General features: G+C 38.5%; 1 protein-coding gene across 1 annotated transcript in view; it reads right to left on the reverse strand.

Moving 5' to 3' along the window:
• ITGB3BP (integrin subunit beta 3 binding protein) overlaps nt 1-25692 on the reverse strand; it is a gene marked incomplete at its 5' end in the record, with an annotated part of 37956 nt that extends 12264 nt beyond the window's left edge. Inside the window, 6 exons of the mRNA XM_082003085.1 lie at nt 225-318; nt 1430-1508; nt 8190-8262; nt 15396-15534; nt 21103-21145; nt 25205-25692. Of these exons, the coding sequence (XP_081859211.1) occupies nt 225-318; nt 1430-1508; nt 8190-8262; nt 15396-15534; nt 21103-21145; nt 25205-25692 (916 nt within the window). The remainder of the gene's footprint in view (nt 1-224; nt 319-1429; nt 1509-8189; nt 8263-15395; nt 15535-21102; nt 21146-25204) is intronic.
• Between the last annotated feature and the right edge of the window lie 280 nt (nt 25693-25972).

Genomic DNA, 25972 nt, shown 5'->3' on the forward strand with positions numbered 1-25972 from the left:
CCCGTGAGTTAGAAGAGCGGCCGTTGGGGTTGCCTTTCTTTTATGTCCCTGGTTGGATGCACAAGGACATTTAAGGTGCATTTGTCCTGACCAAAAGAACTCGGGAGTCCTGGGGTATAACACTCCATTATAGCACAGAGTGGGGTATGACGCTAGAAAACGTTTGGGGTGATCATTGTTAGATTGTAATAAAGGGGATAAATATTACTGAAAAACCTCCTTACTTAATACTTGGGTTTTCTGCACTTCAGTATGCAAGACGCAAGACAAGTCTGAGACACCAATAATATTTTCAAGCTCTCTACTGCCCTCTAAAGCCTGGAAAAAAAAAACAAACCCATAATTAAAGACATTGTTAGATCTCATTCCTAAACTAACTACTTAGATGTCTACAACTTGTTAAAAACATCTGAAAGAATGAACTTTTGGAAATTTTTCATAAGCTCTAGATGGTGCATGAGACCCCACCTCACAGAAAGTCAACGGGACTAAAAAGTTTAAAGGTGTAAGAACATAGGCTATTTTTGAAAATGGCATTCAGGTGCCTTTGAAAGTGTTACTTAAAAATCTCTTGTTATTTACGCTTCATTCGTAAGTCTTCAGCTGTTTAAACAGATTAACACTTGACCCCCAGAAAAGCAATCTTGGCACATGTACAAGCTTGCTATAATATGTTAGTAAAATCGAAATCTACAAACGTTTTAGATTCTGTTGAACACTCCTCAGCATTTCATGGTAGACCTAAAACCATACAGTATCAATCTCAGGACAAATAGAAAAGATTTTTCAATAGAGTTTTCTAAATAAACATTTCAATGAAAATATTTTAAATTAGTATTAGTCTTTTTTGTAAACAAAACATTGTCAGACCACATATGCAAGTGAAATAAATCAACACAATACTTTGAGTACACTGAATTTTCTCAGATATTGATATACAGCAACCAACCTTGTGCTAAATTTATTCAGGAAACAAAATGTGAATAAAACAGAAAAGTGATTTGCATTTTAGCATGCATTAAACAGACTATTAAATGATGATATATTAGTGGTAAATTAAATAGTACAATCACTTCAACACAAAGGGATGTTTAATCTTCAAGGACATAAAAATCTATGCAGTAATAATTCATATTTCAAGTTGTAAATAATAGTTGATAACTACTTCATATGCTTTTCTTCATGTACAAAATGAGGAGTGATACAAATAAAAAATGGTGTGCTTGGAAAAGCAACTCCTCTAGTTTAAAAAAACCCAAACTGTGGTTTCTTTTGCATTTTCTGGATTTCCAAGTCAAACCTGCCTTGTTTCACATATTTTATTTGCTTCCCTATTCCTTAAAACTCAAATGTTGCAGATAAGATTTTCATTTTTCTTTCAAAACCTATATTAAAAGTAGATTAAAAAATAAATCAGTGTAAACCAGACCTGTAGGCTTGTCAGATTTGCTCTCATTTTCAGAATTCTAACCAATGAATTTTTCACTTTGGAGTGCAATTCCATGAACCTGCATAAAAAGTTAAAATAAACATTTTCAATTAGCCATCACCACTTGCTGAAAATCAGTGTTTACAATGTTTCCCAGAGTTTCCTCACATTGTAATCAGGATGGATCTACATAAGCTGTGAACAGATGGGCTGTGCAACCCAATTGTGTCATATAACACCAAATATAACTTGCCTTTGGTTAGGATTTATATGCCAACCGAGAAAAATACATATATCCTAATGTTAAGGATAGGAACTCAGGCTCAGCAATATTAGAGGATTTTCTTATGATTGTGCAGGAAGACAATGGTAAAAACAGGAATGTAACTGATTTGTTCCTAATTTAATCAAGAGGACGAGCTCCCCAAACCCATGGACTCTAAGACTGTACGACACTGCTTGGTAGCCATAGGAAACATGAGAAGTTGAAACTCAGCCCAACAGGGACAAACATCGTGTGATGTTATTTGTTCAGCTTTGTTGTACTATCTCCACTTTTAAACCACAAATATATTTTACTACCAGTGTAAAGATGGTCAGCTTTCAGAGTTTAGTGGGTTTTGCAATAAAAATTAAAAAAATATCCAATCAGATTAAATGGCAGACTTTAATGCATGATTAAAGATTTGCACTGAATATGTATTGAAAAAAATTCCTACAATGAATGTTTAGACTATTTCCTCTTTGAACCATGTAAACATTGAAATCAAATGGAGACAACAGAGAAATAATCTATTTACTGCTTCCTCTCACAGAAGGAAGAATTACCCTTACAAGAAATCCCAAATTTAGAAACAGAACTACAGTACGAGAAAAACTTATCACTGTTGTATTTCAACATGGGAACAGAAGGTTATGCTGAAAAGAAAATGCTAATGTTAGTGTATTGTACAATATATTTTCCACCTGTAAAAATAAAGTGTATGGAAGTTCACATGAATATTACTGTGTAGGTGTTACTTTTTGTTTTACTGGCAGGTCACTGGCTTCTGCAAATCTGGCAATTTTTTAAAAACATACTGAATTATTGAATGCAAACATTTGCATGTCAATGATGACTATGATTACTCAAATTGTTCTGCAATTCAAGGTTGCTGTCACTAAGAAACCAGTCTATATGTGTTGACCAAGGGATTTACTGAACCCCAAAAAACCCGCCAATTAATCAGTTTCCACTGGTATAACTGTAAGATTTTATTTTTTACTATCTAATATACCATCCAAACAATTCTACTATCTGTCAAACTCCATCACTTAGAAGATACTTACTGTCCTACAATGAAGAAATTTCAAGCTAATGGTGAGGGAAAGCATCCATTAAGAGAAAAAATCCCAAACACATTGAGAGTTCAAGTGCAATAATCAAAAGGAAAAGCTACAACTTCAAACATAAGAAACATAACACTTAGTTCAATAAATGTCACAAATATTATTTGTTAAAAAAAAAAATAAATGCATGCATAAACTATCTAGCCACAAGGGAATTTTCGCCTGGGACACCAGGTACAACTGTGATACAAATATTTAATACATGCTATTTTTCCATATTTTTTTCTCCCTGCCCTGTCCTACTGAGGAGGGGAGTAATAGAGTGGCTCGGGGAGCACCTGGTGTCCAGACAAGGCCAACCCACGACAGTCCTTTTTTTGGCACCCAACGTGGGGCGTGAGACAGACAACAGCAGTTTTGTATTAAGCATGCTATAGCTATAGGTACAGCAGTTATTAAGTGGCAAGCTCCTGTGCTGCTCACGGAGTTTGTTGGCTGCGCTGCTTATCTCTTTATTTTCCTGAGTGCAGGAACACGTTAATACAAATAACGGCTATGCGCTTTGCCCTGGCATTGATGGCCTTGCTGTGCTGGGGGAGCTATCTTGTGGAATCCCTTTTCCTACCCGGGATTGGTGTGGATGGCATTATTATACAGTTCCCAAGGTCCTTGTTCACCCTTACGTGAGCTGTTTAATACTACTAATCAACACTGTTAGCACATTATGGGGCTTGTGGAATCTGGTGTCGTCCTGGTGTAAGAGAAGGCAACTTTTGGGTGAGGTGATACTGAAATGTGCCCTGAGGCAGCCGGTCCCTGGGTGGCAGGGTGCATGGAAGGATTTGGGTAGGTTCCTAGGGTGGTTATCACCTCCTATAGCCTGAGACCTTACACCAGAACAGGCAAGCAACCCTGGCAGACTGACGTGCCACCTGACAGAAGGGTGCCTTGCCTACCCCAATGGAAACCAGCAGCTTCTAGCACTGTACTGGGGCCTGGCTTGTGCCTTTTGATGGTTGGACTTGATGAACTTAAAGGTCTTTTCCAACCTTAATGATTCTATGATTCTATTGAGCCACAGTTCAGTACTCTCAGAGGACCGTGGTTGAGGCAAGGACCCAAACAAGAACAACTGCAGTAACTGCCCCAGTAGTGAAAAAGAAACAGTGGACAAGGAAAACAAGGGGTCCATATCATTGATTAGTAATGGAGAAGGAAGCAGAGGAAAGGTTTGATCGAGAAGGTGGTCCTTTGGCAAAGAAATTGGAGGAAGGAGTGAGAGAATTCGGACAGGAAGCGGAAACTACCTGGTCCCTGACCTCATCAGAAGTTCGAGACATGTGGAAAGGTTACATCTGCCAGCCAGGTAAGCAGATTGCTGCCTGGCTGCTCTGATGCTGGGATAACGGGGCCGACAGTTATCAGTTGGAAGGAAAGGATGCCCAACAACTGGGACCCCTTGCTACAAACCAGGGAATTGAGAAAGGAATTGGAAAAGAGACAGCAATTTGCAGTCTCTGGAGACAGCATCTCTCAAGTGTGAGGGCAAGATACCCATTCAAGGAAGATCTTGTGAACTCCCCAGGAAAGTGGACTAAAGCAGATGAAGGCATCCAGTACCTGAGAGAATTAGCGGTGCTGAAGTCATCTACAGTGATCTAGATGACGATGATGAGGTCTCCAAAGATCCAGAGGATGTCCTGTGTACACGGGCCATATGGAGGAAGGTGATTCAAAGTGCCCCAGTGTCATATTCTAACAGTTTGGCAGTGATGTATTGCCCGGATATGGATACACCAATCATGGACAGAGTGTCTTCTTGGCTCAAAAACTTTGAAGAAAATCTCTGTACCTCCTCATCCCTATGGGCCAGCACCTTGGCTATCAGGGGTGCCCCAAGAAATCAGTCCTGTCCTATCCTGGTCAGAGGGAAAGAGGGGCCCCAGGCACATTCCGTGTCACACACTCTAGTTCTTCCCGCATGACCAAGGGGAGCATATGAGGAAGTGGGATGGTGAGCCCACCTTTAAGCTGGAAGCTCATGTACACTAACTGAGAGGGAAGACAGCTGTTAAGAAGGGCCCACCCAAGAACAGCTTAGTTGCTGTAGAGATGCAAGGTGGCAATCAGCGATCTCCCAGACACAGAAGAACTGAAATCACCTCCCTTGATCCTGGTGAGAGGACTTCTGGTCTGGCACTGCAAGGGTCAGGCAGTGAATACTCTGACCAGGAACAGGAATAGAGGGTCCCTGCCTTTGGCCAGGAGAAGGAAAGGGATGACTGGGTATACCAGACTCTGTGGATTCAATGGCCTGGCACACCAGACCCACAGAAGTATAAGTCTTTAGCAGACACTGGTGCATGGTTTATGCTGGTGCCATCGGGGTATAGGGCATGGAAGCCATCTGGGTCTCTGGAGTGACAGGGGGATGCCAAGAATTGTCTGTATCGGAGGCTGAGGTGAGCTTAACAGAGGACAAGTGAGAAAAGCACTCCATTGTGACCGGCCCAGAGGCCCCTTGTATCCTTGGCATAGACTACTTGGCATAGACTCTCTCCTACTGGGAGAGTACCCAGTAGGCTTTTGGCATAGTCACTGTTAACACAGAGAAGATCAAACAGCTGTGTACCCTGCCTGGCCTCTCAGAAGATCCCTTTGTTGTGGGATTGCTGTGAGTTGAAGAACAGCAGGTACCAACTGCTACCAGGATGGTGCACCAGCAGCAATATCGCACAAACCGAGACTCCTTGGCTCCCATCCATGAGCTGATTCATCAACTGGACAGTGATCAGCAAGACTCACTCACCTTTTAATAGTCCCATATGGCCAGTGCAAAAGTCTGACGGAGGGTGGAGGTTAACAGTAGACTATCGTGGCTTGAACAAAGCAACGTCACCACTGAGTGCTCCTGTATCAGACATGATAGAGCTCTGATATGAACTGGAGTCAAAGGCAGCCAAGTGCTATGCTACAACTGACATTGCCGATGTATTTTTTCAATTCCTTTGGCAGCAGAGTGCAGGCCACAGTTTGCTTTCACATGGAGGGTTGTCCAATACACCTGCAATTGACTGCCCCAGGGGTGGAAGCACATCTGTCATGGACTAATCCAAACTGCAGCAATACCGCCCTGCCAGTGAGCGGGCTGGGGGTGCACAAGAAGTTGGGAGGGGAAAGAGCTGGGACACATGACCCAAACTGGTCAAAGGGATATTCCATACCATATGATGTCAGCTCAGCAGCAAAAGCTAAGAGAAAGCGGGGGGGATTCATTACTATGACATTTGTCTTCCAGAGCAACGGCTATGCATACTGAAAGGCCTACTTCCCAGGAAATGGCTGGACATTGCCTGCTGATGGGAAGTAGAGAATATATCTTTTGTTTGCCTTTGCTTCTATGCGCAGCCTTTGCTTTTGCTTTATTAAACTGCCTTTATCTTGATCATGAGGTTTTTTCCATCTTAATTTCTCCCCTCCCTGTCCTGCTGAGGAGGGGAGCTATAAAGCAGCTTGGTGGGCACCCGGCGTCTAGCCAAGATCAACTCGCCATGTACATACAACAGAATACAGAAGCAAAATAACAGAATCTATGTATATTTAAACATGATGAAAGAAACCCACTCCAGTACAAAACCCCAACTCTTTTAAAGTTGGTCAACTGGCCTGCATGAATACTGCACTAGCATGGTGACACTTCTTCCAGTCAGTATCAACAGCAGTTACAGCATGACCTGTTGTCAGAAGTAGGAACACAAGGAAAGTACAAAGAAGCTGGCCAACAAGGGAATATGTAGGCAATGGAGGTTTGCATTACACTGAGGTGAGCTCTTAGTGACAAACTGGGGTAACAGGAAACGCACCTCAGATTTTGGAGAGGAAGTATCCCAGACCTTACAGACATAATTTACATAACAACTTGAATTGGATGCACAGGCACTGGGCCTGAATGAAATACAGGACAGTCACATTACACAGAATGATAAAAACAAATAACGTTGTAGAGGAGAGAAGATGATATGTGGTCTAGCCATGTTAATGCTGTGCTGTGAATTAGACTTTCTTGGACGGATGTCAAAGATATATGTTAAGATTCCACCAGAGGACAAGCTGAAGCATCAACTAAAAAGGCAGGACAACACAAAAGGATAATAAGATTTCAAGAACAAAAATGTAGACAGTGTTGAAGAAAAATGAGAATAAAGATTTCTTTTTGAAATTTTGCTAATAAGAGATCACAGGAGTCCCTGGTGAATGCAATTTCAGTTGAGTAAAAAGGATGGAAATGGATGGGGGACTATCTAGGATAGCATTGTATTAGCAGCAAGAAATATGAACATGCTCACTGAGGAAGGAAACTTTCAGATTTTTAGTCAGACTAAAGCTTAAACTCCAAGTAGTTTTACTGAGCATACACAACTTCCATATTAAAAAAAACTCGTAACTTCCAGGATTTCCAAATTGGGTAACTTCCCAAAAAGATGAAAGGCATCCCTGATACAATCCAACATAGAGAGATTCACAACTTTCCACTTTTTCACCAAGTTCTATCATAGATTAAACAAATATTTCTTTTGCTTAACTCTTAGGTGTGGGTATGTTTGTTTTGGCTGAAATACATAACACATAGCTGAAATACATAATACATAGCACAGAAAATTTCAATTCACTTTTCAGCTGAGGTTTGGCAATGCTGTAAACAATTAAGTATGTTTTTCATAACAGAAAAGATCAAGGAATACTGACAACATGAGACACTAGCAGCCTTACTTCTAATACATTTTGTCACTTCTCCTTCCTCACATCTATCAAGTTTAGGAAAGCAGTTCATCAGATATTTCACCTGAAACATTTATTTAAGTGCTTTACTAACTTTGTACTGGCCAAAGTCCATTAATGTCAGAAATCTTATAGCTTAAAATAAGATTGTGGTAGAAAAGATAAGCATTTTAAAAGACTTTGTAAAGCAAAAATGAAGTTTCACCATGACCATCTGTGGCTAGTTTTTAATCAAAAAGCGTCCTGCATGACTGGCCCTGTATCTTTGGCAGTTAATGCTTCCAAAAACAAGGTAAATGAATGTACACTTTCAGAAGAGTCTGGAAAGGCAAAACATACTTTCTTTTCAGGAGTCTAATTATGATACCTCATTGCGTAGTGACTCCTGTATGTATATGAGTGTGACTCCTGTAATTAACACTGTCATATGCCCCACACTACCAGTGAAAGACAGAACGGGCTGGACAGTTGTATTGCAAACCCTGCATTAATCTGTACCTATAACTGTAAGCCTGCCATTCAGTGCCTTTGAATATCCAGTGGAATTACAAGTATTAAAAAATAATCACTATTAATTTAGTTCTGTATGAAATATTAACCTTTCATAAATAAAGTCAGAGCACTGCACACACAAAACACTTAATACACTTACGCATCCTCCTCTGTTTGAGGCTGCCCTCTTCTGGATAATCTGCTTTCTGAATTGTTCCGCTCAATTCCATCTCCTAGGAGGTTCACAAAACAGGAAAGAAACAATAAAGATAAAAATAAGATACTGAGTATTTGAAGCACACGAAAGAGTTGTTAGTATGAACCCTGACTGTTCCATGATCTTTTAGGAAGAGAAAAAAAACCCCCAAAACTCACTTACGAAGCAGGACAGATTCTCTTATAATGAAACACGCTAAGTTCACTATAATTTACTCTCGTAATTTGACCTCTCATCAATTCACAGTACATTTATATTGGTGGAAACCTTGGGATTATAGTATTAATAACTGGAAGTTAGTATAATTCTGAAATATAGAAGACAGTAGTCTTCTACCCAGAAGTTTTTTATCCTATTAACTGCCTAAATACAGCAGATTAGCATAGAGCATTACCATGAAAATACTGTAATGACTGAGCAATGAAACCTCCATTTTCCGCTAATAAAAAGTGCCTGGCCCCCAACTCCATCTTGTAAACAACTACAAAGAGATACTGCAAATTACTTCCAAAGGCTCTGACATGCTATATTGACAATATAATATTCTAGCTCATCATATGATGGGGGATGATAAATCATATGCCAGTTGCCATTATGCTGCATGGCGAGTCATATTTCTACATTTCAGTGCACTGATGTTTTGAGCAGTTGCATGTTTCTGTGAGGAAACAGGAACAGGATATTACCACAAAAGTCCATTCCCATAGCTTGGTTAATAAAACCTAGGCTCATGTGTGGTGTTGGTAAACTGGTGACTGCCTTTCTGTCTTTGTAGGTTGGGCATTCTGAAACAACCAGATTCCAACAGAAGCATCTAACACAGACTGCTCTCCCAAAGCAGGTGGACAGGGGGATGTTTTCAGTGATGCTGATTAGATTAAGAAAGTTACTGCTATATTAAATTAACACCTTTGGCTCACTGGCTGCTATCTACTTGAGATTATTCAACAGCCACTTACCAAGGACTCATTATGTATATTGTTACGTATAACAATACACCTCTGATCACAAAAGACTTTCTGAATTTACATCTATTTATACAACTTATGCAATTCAGACAGAAATCATATTAGAATAAAAAGATTAAAATTTTATCTTGTGTATCAATTGCTATTGTTTTTAAAGTCATTACATTAGCTGGTCAATTCTGCTTGCCCTTCAATTAGCATATCAGGAGGGTGATGTACTAGCAGAAAAAAGTACTGCACGGCTCCTAACTAATATTTTAAAAATATATACTGTCACATTTGGTAGGATCCCACAGTACAATAGTCTTTGGTGAAGCTACTGAAGCTAGTGAGGCTGTAACTATTCCTAGTATTATGCTCCACACAATCTATATAGTCACCTTTCAACACTTCAAGTGTTGCATCTGTCTAGGTTCCAGCAATAAAGAGGTCACATCTGAAGCAGAAATGACTTCTGTTTAGTTGTGGCTGAAGTTGAAGACATCATATAATGTGGAGTTTTTGTAACTTCCAGCTTAAGAATTTGCACATGATACGCATTAAAGATAACATGGTGGAAGTGTATGCATACATATGAAGAGGGAGAGGCATAATCATGCATTCATTCTTTTTTTCTGATAACAGTTTTCCCCTTAAACTTGACATCATTAGTGCATTTAACAATTAGTTACTTGGAATTGCATACCAGTAAGTCAGCTTTAGACTTCACTGTACTTGTAGCCAATCAGACTATACTTATCTATCCAGAACCCCAAAAAGATCTTTTTTTTCTGGTGCCAAAGAAGTTCACAAGGTGTTTTAAATTAGTTTGTATCTACTGTCCCTCCAACAGATGCATACAAGTTCTTACAAACACTTTGTATTGAACAGCTGTTACTGTAAGGTGAAACTCACCTTTAAGTGAAAGATTTGGAGAAAACTACTACAGGTCTTTACCGTGGCCTTAACAAATGCATTGATCCTAGAACAGACCCTCTGGAATGAGGTGCTTTTCATGTTTCACTGTAATACGTCTCCTTTCTGACATCAGACTGAAAAAGAGAGGCTAACTAAGCATTAAACACTTTGATTTCTTCTTGCTAGATCTAAATTATTACATACAAGTATCAGCACTCAAGGATAGATTAACTTTTAATATTTTGTAAAATACTTAGAAATACTTCAGAATGACAAGGTGCTATAAAAGTTTAAGCTGTTTCACTACAGTACCTTAACATTAAGGCCCCAAAAGATTTCATTTTTAATTTAAGTACTAGTAGAACTTGCACTTAAATCAGTCATCAATTATCAAAGAAATACTACTTTTAGGCCAGTACTATGGAATGGCAAAACTCTGGATTGATCTGAATAAAAATAAATTGATTTAAAATAAATCTTAATAATACAGTAGCCAACAATGATGAGAAACTAGTGAAGATTTAGTATTCTTTTATTTTATAAATTTATGTCATAAACAGGTTGTGAGATTTTGGGTAGTTAGCTAATATATGAATTATCAGGCAGCCCAAGAGGACATACACAGGACAACATCATAAAGACACACTATCTTAGAACTGTGTTGGTTCATGTCTTCTCCTAAAACAAATGTTACTTTTCAATAATCTTAGCATTCCGTAGGTATTTAGTATTCTTTGAGGCACTCCTCCACACTGTCATTAAAAAGAAAGCCATGTTCATAAGACAAGTAATTTCCATCTGTCTCTTCAGTGAGATAGATGCATGCAACTTTGTGTACTTCACATAATGCAAATGGCATTAATTTTGTAATAATTTTCATTCTGTTATTTTCTTATATATTGGTCACAGAAAAATAGAATACAGCTTATACTCTAACACCGCACTTAGATGTGATATGCGTAATCTATTAAAACACTCGAACACTTAAAAGTCTTTTCAGAAGAACAAAAGGAATTGTTGGTTTAAAAGGACAACCTGAAACCTGTGATATAAGAGGAAGTCTTATATACTACCATCTTGTAGCTATATGAACATAGGAGAGAAAAAAAAAGATGACTAATATTACATTACTGAATAATTATCCATCTAAATGTCAGCTATGATCATGTGATCAGTCTTTTTATAGGCGAAAAGAATGTTCCCAAATGCTCATACTTAGTATCAGTATGGAAATACAGTACATGTTCACTTTTCCAATTGACATCCTAATAGACAGGCATTTTAATACAAGACATTTTGTCCCATTTTTTCTTTCTCCTAAAAGATAAGGCATATAATAAAAAAAGCAGAGATGCTGAAATAAGTTTTAAAACTTGTAGTAGATTTAAACATTTTTATTATCATCTGTTGTGCCACCAAAAAGGCATAAACTAAAACTAAAGGAAAGAGGTCATTAAAGCAGTTAATTACAAACATGTAGGGATATTCAAGAGAACATATTTAAAGAGCCATCGCATTTTTAATTTTATATCTGCCTGCTATCATTACAGACAATTTAAAAAGCTTTTTGCAAAGGGAAGTGTTAAAGTGTAGGTGGATATTCAGCTATGCTGAGATATAGTTTCATATTCTGCAGACAGCCACAAAATTAAAATCTGCATTTATACATTAAAAAGTAGAAGTTTTTTTTCAGAACTGCTTTTGTGATGTGGCAACACTAACAGAGAGCTTAGCGCTCCCAGTGCCTCAGACTGTACTCAATGGGGACATAGATTGTTCTAATCCAATTCTTCCCTCAGGATACAGGCAATCTTAATTCAGCAGTCATCAGTGGCTAGGTGTAACGTGCAGCCACGCTCGAATCTGAATACTTATTGCTCCATTCTGGGTGAGAATGCGGGATGCCACATCGTGACAAACCAATTAACCGAAGCGTGGTATGAGCTGACCTTTCTATGACATGACAGATGCCAGTACAGGCATACCAATTGATTGCACTAACAGCCATATCTCTGAGCTGTCGGAGAACACCTATTGGCATCTTTTCTCATTGAAGGGTTTCTTTGTACAGGATGAAGAGATTCAGATTTACCACAAGCAAAAAAAAAAAAAAAGAAAAAAGATACATAGGCTCTTAATTTACATCCAGGAAGTACCATCAAATCCTGAGATCGGTATAGGAGTTAATACATGCAAACACAAAATTTCCTTCTTACTGGTAACAGCAGAGATTGCCACAGAAATCTGACCTAGGAATACTTTGAAAATACTTTTCTCTCTGTAGAAAAACTGAGTAGATAAATTTCCATGTCAAAGACATAAGTTCCCTAACAAACTAAGTCACTGGAAGAGTTACTTTTGGCAGTAAGAAGGAAGTTGGAAAACAGAGTAACCCCTCTGTTTTCCTCAATTATTCAGTTCAAAATTTCCTCAATTTCCTCAATTTAACCTCAATTGCTATGTAACTTGGTTTACACTCCAAGAAGAAAATCCAACATATAACCAGGGATATCTGCGGAAATACTTAAGACAATGCTTTAAGCAGCTTAGTTGAAGAGAACAATAATCCCAAAAAAGAAACTGTTTATAGTCTTTTAAGAATGCAGGTGTCTATACTTTAAAGGCCTGATAAAATGTTACTTAAGATTTCTGGATGTGGACTAAGTAGGAGTGTGGAGATGTCCACTGTACCAAATAATCATCTTTTTATCAATCAAGAAGCAGCCATTAGTTTTGAGAGGAGGAAATGTTCACAAGACAGGGTAGGCACTGTGGAAGAGATCCTTACTTTCTGGTAAGACAAAGGCTTATTCCCTCTGTCCCAAGCCAGGAAGTACATAAACCAGGCCTTCCATTGCAAATCTCAACATAGTTCTCTAAAGGCTACAAAATCAAACATTCATCAACTGCATATACCTTAAATTTTGTGAAGGCAAGGGTGTTCTAAAATACAGGTCCTTTGAATATACTAGGTTTGCACAACTATTTAAGACATGCTATCACTCACTGGAAGAATGAGGAATATTATTTTTTTTATACATATATATATATATATAAAAAAAAAAAAAAGTAGTATAAATCTTCCTCCAAAGGTTTCTTGGAATGTCAATGGTTGAAACAGTCATTTTTGTACTAGTTCCAGGGGCAAATGCCCAATCCAAAAGCACAGTTCTGACAGAGAACAGCTGGTTCTGGGGAGAACCGGAATCAGCAGAGAACTTGGTAGGAAAGTTGTGAATCTTCTGACTAGCAGCAAGTGCTTACGAAAAACTTGACTGTGTTAAAACTGTTTGACAAACAAGTAATGAGGACACAAAGCCAGGTCATAATGCAGACTGGCAGCACAGTAAAGAATTAGGGTATAGATGGTTTTGCTTAGGTTCCTAGCATGACTGCTAGTTAGGAAAAAAAAAAAAAGGAAAGCAAAACCTTGGCACATAGCCCTGTAACTGTGCATAGCTATACTGCCACCAAAACACCCAACACTTCCATGCTTCCTCAAGTACTCTGCTATTTTTAATAAGGAAAAATGGATGTAATGCTCACAGATGGTAGTATTTTCAGTCTGAACGCTTTCCGTAATTTTCATTTGTTGGTCAGCCAGCTTTGACAGAATCCCAAAACTTCTTGATCACATTCCTTTAATAATAAAAAAAAATCTCTTTTTTCCTGGAGGAAAAAAAACACTTTTGCAGAGCCATCATGAGAGCATATGGTGCAATAGCTAGTGTAAAAGTCTGCAGACATCTAGATAAATTTCAAACAGTGGTTATTCCATCCTACTTAGAATATTTCTACTCATCATAATTCATGAATGTTAGTGAGGCCTCAATTACTGCACATAAATTCCAAAATATATGGGGCATAAAAAGCTTTTTAACCCAACAAAAAGGCATAACAAGAACTGATGGCTGAAAATTAAAGTCAGACAAATTCAAAATCAGACAGGATTTTTTTTTTAATAGTGAAGATAATTGAACAAGGAATTTGCTAACAAAGGAAGAGATGGATTATTATTATTATTATTCTTCTTCAAATAATTTGAAGTCTTGAAATCCAGACTTAACCATCTTTCTAGGAGTTGTACTGTAAGGAAATAAAAGCTCTTGGGTTCTATATGCGAAAGATGACAAGAAAGTCTCTTTGTATTTTTTTTTTTTTAATATAAAAAACTCACACCAGGTGACCTCATGGTTCCTTAACACTTAAATACACTACAACCTATACAGCCATAAAAGCAGGTTAGTCTACTGAAAATATACTTTTTGAGCTGCTGTAATTTGCCTGCGTCAAAAACTGTTACTGTGTAACTAAGCGGACATGTGTCCTAAAGTGAACTGGAAATAATATAATTATAAAAAGGCGTATTTTCTGAAAGCCAATAACATTCAGTGTTATGTTAGATTAATTAAAAATTGCCTTGAAGTGCCTTACTCTTAAAAACAATAGTAAAAAAGTTACATAAAAGAATGCAAAGCACAAGAGTTAATTAACTGTACTTCCCTTTTAGCTTTGATTTGATAAAATCTACATAACTTTCAATATTCATAGAGAAAGACTCAGAGCTGAGAAATGCTATATGTATGTATGCATGCATACATGCAAGCATTGATTTTACTGGCAAGAACAGCTAAGCTTGTCCCTCCGCCAGAAACCTGGAAGTACGTAAACCAGGACTTGCATTGCAAATCTCAACATAGTTCTCAAAAGACCACAAAATTAAACATACATCAACTGCGTAAATCTTTTCTTTCCAGCTCTCTGGACCACGAGAGAGTCCAGACCTCAGCTGTGTATTATAAACAGCAGATTGCACTACCTTGCAAGAGTAAACCAGGACTTCCTTACAATAATCTGACGTAGCACACAGCAACCTCAAAACATCTCCCAATCCGAAGTAGAACAAAGTCACTGTCAGTAGCAAGTACCAGTTCTGCTGATGAAAGCTGGGACTTAGAAAGAAAACAACCAAAGGACATTGCTAGCATAAACATGTGGAATTAATGGAATTCATGACAAAAATGCCAGTGCAGGTATTTTTTCTGAGCCAAAGTTAAACATTTTTAATATTGATCAATAGAAAGCAAAAACTTGTTTCATAAACATCCCCAAGATTTATACTGAAAGGATTCAAGCTTTAAAAGTCAACATCAGCTTTTCCAAAAGAGATTAAAATTCTTTTAAGAGGAAAAGAAACCAAATATACCGCATGAGACATAAGTTACTAAATCAAGCCAATAACCAGAAAAACGTTGCAGTAAGAAAGACAGAATGTTCAACTAACCATTTGACGGGTGATTTCTGAGATTTTGTGCATTATGACTCGTGGGAGATGAAAATGGACTCATTAGGCGTGTTCCTGTTGTCGGTGAGTAAGAGTTTAGATTTTTCTTTTTGGTCTTCAGAGGTGTTGCATCAGGTGGCTAAAATGTAGCAAAAGACAAAGAATCTACATGAATATTGGATAAAGATACAGAAGCACCTACGTCCACCTAAACCTACAACAGTTGTAAACTTCCCTTCTGCAAACTAAATACATTCTGGCCTCTACTTTTCCTACCAGTAGTTACATATTGCACCCCAAAGCCGACAAAGCCTCTCTGAACATTTACTGTCTGGTAATAGATTTTTCTAAGTAATTCCTAACTTTATGTACTCCTGTTTATGGAAAGCCCACGTTATATGTCGTGGTGGGTTGACCTTCGCTGGCTGCCAGGTACCCACCAAGCCACTATTTCACCCTCCCCTTCTCGTTAACATTATTTTACTCAAAGAAATGAAAAGCCTTTCAAACACTAGGCTCCTAGTTTTCATAAACAAAAAGCATGTGGTTTCCAGAGATTTAAATATTTTGGTATGAACACCCTTTTTTTTTTTTTTAAAAGCAGTCAAAACCTGATTTTTTTCCTATAGTATTGAGAATTTAAGACACAAAAACTATAAGCAAGTATTTTTAGATTTTAATTCTATCAAAATACAGTTATTTCTAATTATTTTCAAAAAAAGTGTTAATTAAAAAAAAACCCAAGTGAGTCTTAAATCCAAAATTTTGTATCTAGCTTAGGATTTCAATATATCTAATGATATAAAAGGAGTGATTTAATTATGTTAAAGGAATTGTGCAGAGGGGTTTTCAGAAGAACTAGTCTGCAATTCTGAAATATTAACTGGGATTACCTGGGGCACAGTTTACTCTCTAGACCGAATGCTGAATTGTAACTCTGAGAAACTGTTACTGCACTGCTAATACACAGAAGAAAAAAACAAACCAAAGGCACACTCTGTTTGCACATAAAGGGCTTCAGGTCTAGTAACAACCTGATTCCAGCTAAGAAGCCTAGCTGCTTTAAATAACACCATCAATGACTGTCAAAAAGGAGACATACACAGAACTAGAACACGGGTAGCACTTAAGGGAGACTCCACTGACATCAGCAACATCTTAATGTCCTCTTACACTCAAAAACCACAAATCAAGTGGCTAGAGGATCTTCCAGGTAACTGAATTTGAAGTATTAAGCAACATGCATACTACCAGACCTACAGTACTCCACTGCTATGTCACCAGCTGATTCAATAATTAAACAAAAAGCTGGAAGGTACACCATGTAGCAGGCTGGAACACATGGCTTTAGAATGAGAGCTTTCCCATTCTCACCTACCTTTCGTTTCAAGGAGCAGCAGGGATGTAAACTACTGCTTCCGAACAAGACTAGCCACCTCTAAAGAGGAGAATGCTGGTAGTGCACAACTGATTTCTTTGTATTAACATCTGTCATGCAAAGAATAAAGGGACATTCTGGGCAAACCCACTTTTTCCAGTCCCTTTCAAAATTTTCTCAAAGGCTTAAAGAAGGGCTGTCTCACCGCAGTGAAACATACCCTTTTTTCTACAGTTTAGTGATTTTTTTTTTCCCTGCTTGGAAACATAGTATCATCAAAGCAAATCCCACAGAAAAACAGAGTAAGAGATTTCTTCATTTTTTAAACTTATTACAAACCTGGGTCTTTCAGTTTCAAGAACAAATTTATTTATCTCTATTTTTGCAACGGTAGCAGGCAATGGAATGACTCATCCACTTCCCTAACAACTAGCCTTTTCTACCAACTTGAGCCTCATTGCATCCATAGAACTGAATATCTATCATTTGTCTTCATGTCACTCGTAACAGGCACTCAATTTCATATAGTATTTCTTCACTGGAAGCTTTATTGTACATGATTATTCCGTAATCTCTTTAAGTTCCATTTATTATTCCATTTACTAATGTTAGAAAAAATATAATAGGTAAGCTATTACACTGTTTCAATACCATGAACAAAATACTAGGTGAGGATCTGGGGTTTGTATTCATTAAAGAATGCACAGTACTTAAGCCAAGTTGGGGAAAATATTAAGTAAAATAGGCAACTTGATATTTGCACTTTGGTAACTTGCATTTCCACTGCAATTTCGAATTAAAAACTCATTTACTCCCTTTTCATACTTAATCATATGTTGTCCCATTTTGCTGGAATAGGACCCTCATGCTACTCCTTTTTAAACCAGATTAAACAAAGGGCATACAGATCTTCAAGTCCAGTAAGGATTCCTGAGCAGGGGAATTTCCTGCATGGCCTGGGAAAAGGGTCTGCTGGGGACATGGTTGAGAGCAAAGGCAGTCTGAGTCCAGAGCACAGTACAGAATGGAAAGACAACCCTGAGAAGGCCTGAACCTCATAGGTTTAAGGTCTCACAAATATTCCCCGGGAAATCTAACTACAGCAATTTTAGAACTCAAAAAGGGTGTACAGGTGGCAAAAGCAGTATTTGTAAGGTCAATAATCAGGTTCACCAGGTAACACGTGTGAAAGTCACAAGTCATATCAGGATGTTAAGTCATATCAGATCACAAAGCTACATATACAAAGGTGACTCAAAGCCTCTACAATCCAGCAGGAATCCAGGACCTGGGAAAAGGCTACATTTCGTTACTGAGTAAATTAATGATAGAAAAAATTAACATTTATCTAATTAATCTTAAATTGTTGAGGTGTTATAAGGAAACTGCTTATAAAAAGTATACATCTAGAGAGGCAATAAATATAACACGAGGAATACAAGTTGTACCTAGAAGTATAATGGACAATTACATAACCCTCAGAAGTTTTCTTCACAATTCCAGACAGTTCACAGTTGATTTAAATGTCCTGAAGCACAACACTCCTATTTTTCACACCTACATGGATGCACATACTCTTGTTATCTGCATGAATGAGTGTTTTTATTACTGCTTCTACTACATTCTTGAGTTCATCAAAATTTTAGGATGAGCTCTAGAAGTTAATGTGTCTTATACAGGGTAAGTCTCCATTATTTGCTTTCAGTTTTCCACACTGCAGTATTATTAAATTCCTCTTGATAATATAAAAGTATAAAGAATGTTCAATATCCCCTCTAAAAAGGATAGAGCATATTCTTAGATCCCCTTCCTGCTCTTCACTACTGAAGTCCTATTAAAACATCCTGATCTTTTAAACTCCTTCATTTGATGGCATTTCTTGTGCCACTTACACCACAGCCTATGTTCACACTCATTTTCTTCCACAGAATTATATAGGTTCAAATATAATTTCTGCAACTATACTTTAAAATGGAGTAACAGTATCTTCAATTCTAATTCAGGTGAAGACAAAATACTGATTTATGCAATGGCATTATACTTCCAGTGCTGCTTGCTAGTCTGTTTCTGATATATCTTACTGCACTTTCACACAAAGCTGCAGTTTTGATGTTTTTCTTCTCCTAGTCTGCCTCAAGTGGTTACCCTTAATTTAGAACCTAACAACGTTAGTATTGGTCATCAGTAACACGACTTACACCGTATTTCAAAAGATTTAATTTGCTGCCCACTTACCTAGCTTTCTTATAGCTCCTGGATATTACTCTGTCTTGTTTTAGTCTTGAATACCCTAAATAATTCCGCATCAGCTGTTTATACTCTTTTTTGCAGTCTATCAGTATTTAAACAATACCTGATGGAAATCTTCAGTCTGTTGTCACAAACAATTTGCAACATTCAAGCAGGTTAAAAAATGTTTCAAATCATCTTTAAATGAAATCTTAATTACAGTAAAGTATCAATACCACTTCAGGCATTTAAATGTCATCAAATCTCTTCTGTAACAGGGAGCATCTCCAGTCTGATTACACTTTCAGGATATTTTTCCTGCTTGAACAGCAGCCACCTCAGCCACCATATTTCTGGATATAACTAAGACCTCTTTGAGCCATTACCTGGAAAAAGTTACTGTAGTACTTAGAAGGACAGTGTTTGTTTGGCAGTAAGAATTTCTCTTCCAGGAAGAAGTATTAGTCCCATTATGCAATTTTTAAATGATACCACATTAACATTATAAAATCTAAAAATATTCATTTCTGACATGGTTAGTTCAGGCATGCTTTGGCTAGTCTGACCAGCAGGTGGAATGAGGGCCTCCTGAATAACAGGAAAGAAATTGTAGAAACAGCAACAGATGCATCAGAGCTAAAACAGGTACTTCACACAAACCATGTCTGCTTATTACCCTACATTCCTTCCTACCTTCTGTAACATTATTTAATTGTGGTATACTTTAAATCTTTGACATGTATCTGTTAGAGGCATCGTATGAACTAAAAATCATAGTGTAAACCTACATTACAAAGATTCCAGTAAAAGTTTTTATCATTCAGGTGAGCTTTTGTTAAGCTTTTTGCTGCACAAGAACCTGAATGCAGGTAACCATCAACTATCTCTCTATCTTATGGGGAGGGGGCAGGGAAGGAATAGCTTTAAGGCAGAAAAAGATTTGCATGTAATTTCAGCTGGACCACTCATCTACAAAAACGTTACCACAGCCCAAGAAACAGATGCAAAATTACAGTCACAGCTGCATTCTGAGCAGAACAAGTTGGGTAATGGTACACTAAGCTGCTAATTAAATTGCTAATGATTTTTTTTAGTGCCACTGCGGTATTTTGCCACCTTTGTTTAAATTAAAAAAAAAAAAAAGTATCTAGAAAAATTTTAAAATTCCAAATTTCTCTTTTGCTAAATACCAGTGAGACCTCCAAATACGTGCTGCATATAAACAAATCTCTTCAAAATGACATGGATGTGGAGATGTATTAGGAGCTCATTTGCTGACCAGCTATTTCTCTCTCTATACTTTTCCAAAATTTTCCTTCCTTTAAACACTGCCATCCTCACAAGCTCCTCTGTATTGATGTCTGCAGCAACACCCACTGTTGGTAGGAGCAGATAATAAACTGACATATGTCATGACATGCTGGTACTGGGAGTATGCTATAGCTGCATTTACAAAAAATAATAGCAACAGTACAATTTTATTTTTATTGTGATAACTGTGGTGAAATTTATTGCAGTGTTAGTACTTTATTGTTTCATTATGCCAGATTAGCTGAGGGAGGTAATTATATTCTTGACATGAAAATGCCTTTAATGTTTTCATTTCAATTTTGCAGTTTATAATATGCAGATTACAGCATTATCATAATCCCATATTGTTACATGTACAATTACCTAGCAGAACATTTGCTTCCACGATAATGGAGTTAATTTCTAATAAATGACTTCGCCAAGGATCTTAACTCATTCAGCTCTTGGGTAAATAGTGATGGCAATAAAAATATGCACATTTCTCCATGATTTTCAAGCAATTCATGCAGATGTACATTACTTAAAGCCAAGCAGTTCTATGACAAATGTAATACAATAAATTTCATACTAATATTTTTCAGCAGTAATTTTGTGCCTTGTTAAGATTAGATAAGATACAACATCTAATCTGTAACAATATAAATGCAACTCTAATGAAATATGATGTTTATATACACTTATATGTGTGCATATAGATACACATACACACACACATATATATACATACATACAGCCCAGATGATTCTAAATAATAAAAAAATAAATCATAAAAAACTAAAAAATACTTACATTATCTTTTTTAACGGTGTCCAACTTTAATGCTCTCTTAACTCTGCAAGAGAAAGATATGGACAAGTTTTATGGTCATCTAGACACAAAGATTTCTGGTAGTAAGGTCTATAATTGGTAATTTTAAAGACATTTTCCTTTCTCGTGTTTCATGGTTTTTATACCACACAAGAAAACTAACGTCACCCAAAGCAAATACATTAACTGATTAAAATACTGTGTACCAAAAACGTTGCTTGTTTAGTCAGATAAAGTGTTTGCCTAAGAAAATCCAATTCTCCATTTTATACTAGAGATAAAAAAACAAGACACTGAAGTGAAATCACACTGTATATGTCTCTTTCTCAAAGACTATAAGCAATGAAAAAATGCAAAAGCATTATAATTTACATACCTTCTGAGCAAGGGTTGAAATTATTTTACCATTAGTAGAAATAATGTATTAGGCATTTAAAACACAGGTACAGCCAAGGTGAAAAAAGTAGTTCTTCCCATCATTTTAGCTCTTAACATGATTCAGTGCTACCAGACTATGACTTAACTGGGGAACAGATGCTCTATGTCTTTACAGGTCCCCAAACCATAAGAAACTATTTGCTAGTCTTCTTCACTATACTGATTCAGGAACATGCCAAGCTCTCTCTGCAAAATCTGCTCTGCTGAACTGGATGCCCAGCTGTTAATGGCAACGCTAGAAGAGGAAAGCTGAATATTTATAATACTTTATATCGTACAGCTGTCTTCTAAAGAGCAGTCATCAAAATTTTATTGAATGCAGACTAAATGCTCAAAGGAAAGAAAGGTCAACATAAATTAAGACTATTTTTCCCAGAGACAACTGAAACTTTTAAAGTACATTCCTAAATCTTACCAATAGTTTAAAGCATTACATAAAACAATGAGGAAAAAAATGTAAAATCTTTGTAAGAACAGTCTCCAGGAAACATATATATTACACCAAATTAAACAAGATTTAGAAAATATATCATATTTCAAGAACTTAGTTCACAGTTTTCATCTTGGAAGAAACTGTTTTGACTTGAAAGCAATTAATATGACCTCATTCCAAACATATCCTTTTAAAATTTATGTTATTATTCCAAAACTGTAAATTCAAGTATTGGAAGAATAGAATGAAAACACATTTTTGAAATATAACTCAGGCAACAGTCCTACATGAATACTGTTTTACAACTATCTCTATTACAGAAAGGGGAAGAAAAGTATTCTCTTCCAAAGCCAAGTAAACAGGTAACATTTAAATTAAAAAACTGTGTGAAATTCTTGCCAAAGGGCAGTCAAAGCTGTAACAGTTTGATGGAATTCTTTACAATGTATTTCTTTTTTAAATAGAAACGCATATTGCTTAAGGAATACAGACTCCATTACATCTTCCACCCCAGTGGCAGCAGAGAAACATTATATTTATTCATACATCTACTCTGAAAGGACGCTCTAGGGGCCAATGCATTTGCATGTTATACTAAGGCATGTTATGATGGAAGTTTTTATGATGGACTTCAAAAGAAGCTGGAAGGCAAAGTAAAGCAGAATCTGGACTCAACATAGCTGTAGGATGAAGATAAATGAGAAACTACAGGAAAATCCCACTAAATTATAAACAGAAAATTTCTTAGAGAGCAAGTTGTGGACTGGTCAAGACTACGTTCTTCAAAGTCTGTCAAGTACTGTGTACAGCAACAGACAGCCTGAACTTCTCTCTGCTGGCCTGCAAAACCCCTGCAAACACCCTGAGCTATGGCGGTGAAGAGGCAGCCTCATTCCAGGCAAACATTTCAACGCTGGAAGGAGCTGCATGGTTACAATTTTGGCTTCAGGACAACTTTGCCTTGCTTTTCCCAATCCATCCTACCCATCAGCCTGGTTTGCCTGTGGGCTTGTTTTTAATGACTATCTTTTCTGATGCCATAATGTAAAAAGGTAAATCTCTGGGCAACTGAGAGTCATTCAAAATAAGTTAAAATTTGTGCTCTTAGTCTACACATAGTCCCTGGCTAGGACCACTGAAACAAAATTCATCCAGACTCCTAACATGAAGACCCAGTTGGCCAAAGTGTCTTCTCTCAGACCTTTCAAAAGATGAACACAGAGAAAAACCAATACGCGCATCTAGGTGCAAACAAAATTCCTGAAATATTTTAGGAAACACCATGAAGGAAGAGCACCAGCTTTAGTTTGGTTTATCCTTTTTATATGGCTGGAAAAGCCTTGCTGTGGCTATGGTGTAGAATCAAATGTCAGCGGGTGAACAAGAAAAGGAGATAGAAAGACGAAATGTATTTGATGATAATACACAACAACTTATTTACCCAAGTTTCTGACCCTTGAATTGGTTCAAAATCCCCTGATAAGACTTAACTTATTTTCTTAACTATGCAGAGTATGATGGCACATGTTTACATCTAGCTGTACAACCTGCAGTTATTATTTTGCCCATAATATTTATCAGGTTAAAGAACTACGTATTACTTCTACAGCGTATTGTTCATCTATCATTCTAGGTCATATCATCAGTTCCTTGCTAATACTGGGAGACCTTTACTCACTTGAATAGTGCTCTGATGAAATCACTTATATGAGGAACGGCTTAACAGTGAGAGTCTAGGTATGTAATTTAAATTTATAGAAAGAAATGGATTTTTTTAATAGTTTTTAATTCCACATACACTTAACTTTCTGTTTCACAATTCATTTATGAATGAATGCAATGGTAGCAGTCACATACAGTTATAATGGACAAAAAAGAACATACAAAATTGGGGACTATTTCATCAAAAATACTCTAAGGATTATTGTAGTGCATTCTCAGGCCACTTCAGTCAGCTTCCTCTTAAGTTTCTGCTTTTACTGGGGAAAACAAACAAACCAACAAACCAACCCCACCTCTATGCTACTTACATATTGCTTCATCTTCAAAACCTGCCAGCAAAAATGTCTTAGTAATTGGAAAAGCAGAAAAAATACATGATCATTTTCTATGTTCAGCTTAAATGGTAGTTAAACTCAGTATGTAACCCCTGAGAGACTTAAACACCAAAAAATCAGTTTGTGTATTGATGAGTTTCCTTTGTATTACTGCTGTCTGGCATGATTACTTCAACTTCCAGGGGTCAAGAGAAAGATTGGCAGAAGTTGGAATCTATCTTAGGTCTAACATAAGTCATCCTTGAAATTGCTTAAGAAGCTGTAAACTGGGACAACATCCCAAGCTTATATATAGCTTGGGGGTCTATATAACCTGATCCAGTTGAAGATGTCCCTGCTCATTGTAGGGGGGTTGGACTAGATGACCTTAAAAGGTCCCTTTCAACCCAAAGATTCTATGATTTTATGACAGGCAGCATGAGTCTTATGTCCTCACCTTCCTGGTGTTGAAGTTAGTAACATTTTCTTTGTTGCTCTTCAGAAGTGCGTGATTAGCAAAGATATGCAAGAATAGCATCAGGCTGACATGACTATTGCTTGGTAAGTTACAAAGAATAGGAGAAATATGAACAGGAATTATTCCCACAGGAGACAACACGAAGACATACAGCCTGATGGAAAAAGGACATGGAACGCGTCATGCCCTTAGCACCGCAGATCTGCAATACCTTCCCACAGCAGCCTGCAGGTCAAAACCCAGGCCTCAAACTCAGCACAACCCACCCATGACATGGCTCCCGTCACTCTTCCACCCCCTACCACAGGGCTGGGGAACTCGGGAACAGACACGTAACATGCAGAAAGTATTACCCATACCCGTGAGCATCGCCCACCCAAACTCCGTCCGGATAACGGCTCTGCCCCGAGGAACAACCATCTTAAATGCTTCCCGGTCCCATCCAACAACTGGAAGATGGAGCTAGAAGCAAAACCCGCCCTCCCCCGCGCAACTGCGTGCTCCTCCCCTCTCCAGGGTATTCCGAGGAGAACATTTGTCCTCAACGAACAAGCCCGCCGCCACATAGGAAGCCTGCAGGCCGCCGCGGAGAAGCGCTCCGCCTCACACCGTCCCACACGGACCCTCGCTCCGGCGGCCGCCCGCCCCGCTCCAGCGGCTCCCGGGCTGCGGAGAGCGGCTGCCTAGAGCCGGGCTTACCCACCCCGCCGCCCATGCCCGATACCTACGACATTGCGGCGGTCGGAGCCGCTGCCGCCGCCTTTGCGGATCTCCCGCCTGGCGCCGCCGCCGTGCACCGGCCAAACGCCGCCGGCTGGAAACGGCGCTGAGAGGGCGGGAGGCGGCCCCGGCGGGGCGGGCTGGGCCCGGGAGCCCGCGCCCGTCAGGCCTGCGGGGCGGCTCGGCGGGCTCCGCTGCTCCCGCCCTCGGTGCTGTGTAACGGTAGGAGCCGGGCCGGTGGCAGCCCACCCTCCCCCCTCGGGAAGGTTTGTGCGAAGGCAGCTTGGGCGGGAGGTGAGGTGTGGCCAAAGCCGGTCCCTCAGGGCTGCGGGGAACGGGGCAGGAGGGCTGGTTCCGCTCTGGCTGGCTGGGGGAAGGGGACTGTAAGTCTTTTGCGTGATGGCGGATGGTAGATTTTGCCCAAGAAGCCTCCTGCGCCCACCGGAGAGGGTGGTAATGAGATTCATGTGGTAAAAGAGTTTCCTCGTTTCAGGGGAGTGAGGCCTGAGCGCTTGGGCTGGGAAGTTTAAGAAACGGCAGCGCGAAGCTTCCCTATGGCCTGCCTTTGCTGTGGCTGGAGGTGAACCTCGGCCTCGGACCCGCGGCGGGAAAGGTCGGTATTGCCAAGAAGGGAATGGCTTAATTCCTAGTTGGAAGATGGTTTTTATTTGTTCGAAATCATAGCAACTAAAATGGAAACTAATAGTAAGGTTGTGTCATCCTCCCACTTCAGCTGAGGCTGGATTG

The sequence above is a fragment of the Phaethon aethereus genome (assembly GCF_964289735.1).
Source record: "Phaethon aethereus genome assembly, chromosome: 8".
Lineage (NCBI taxonomy): Eukaryota > Metazoa > Chordata > Aves > Phaethontiformes > Phaethontidae > Phaethon > Phaethon aethereus.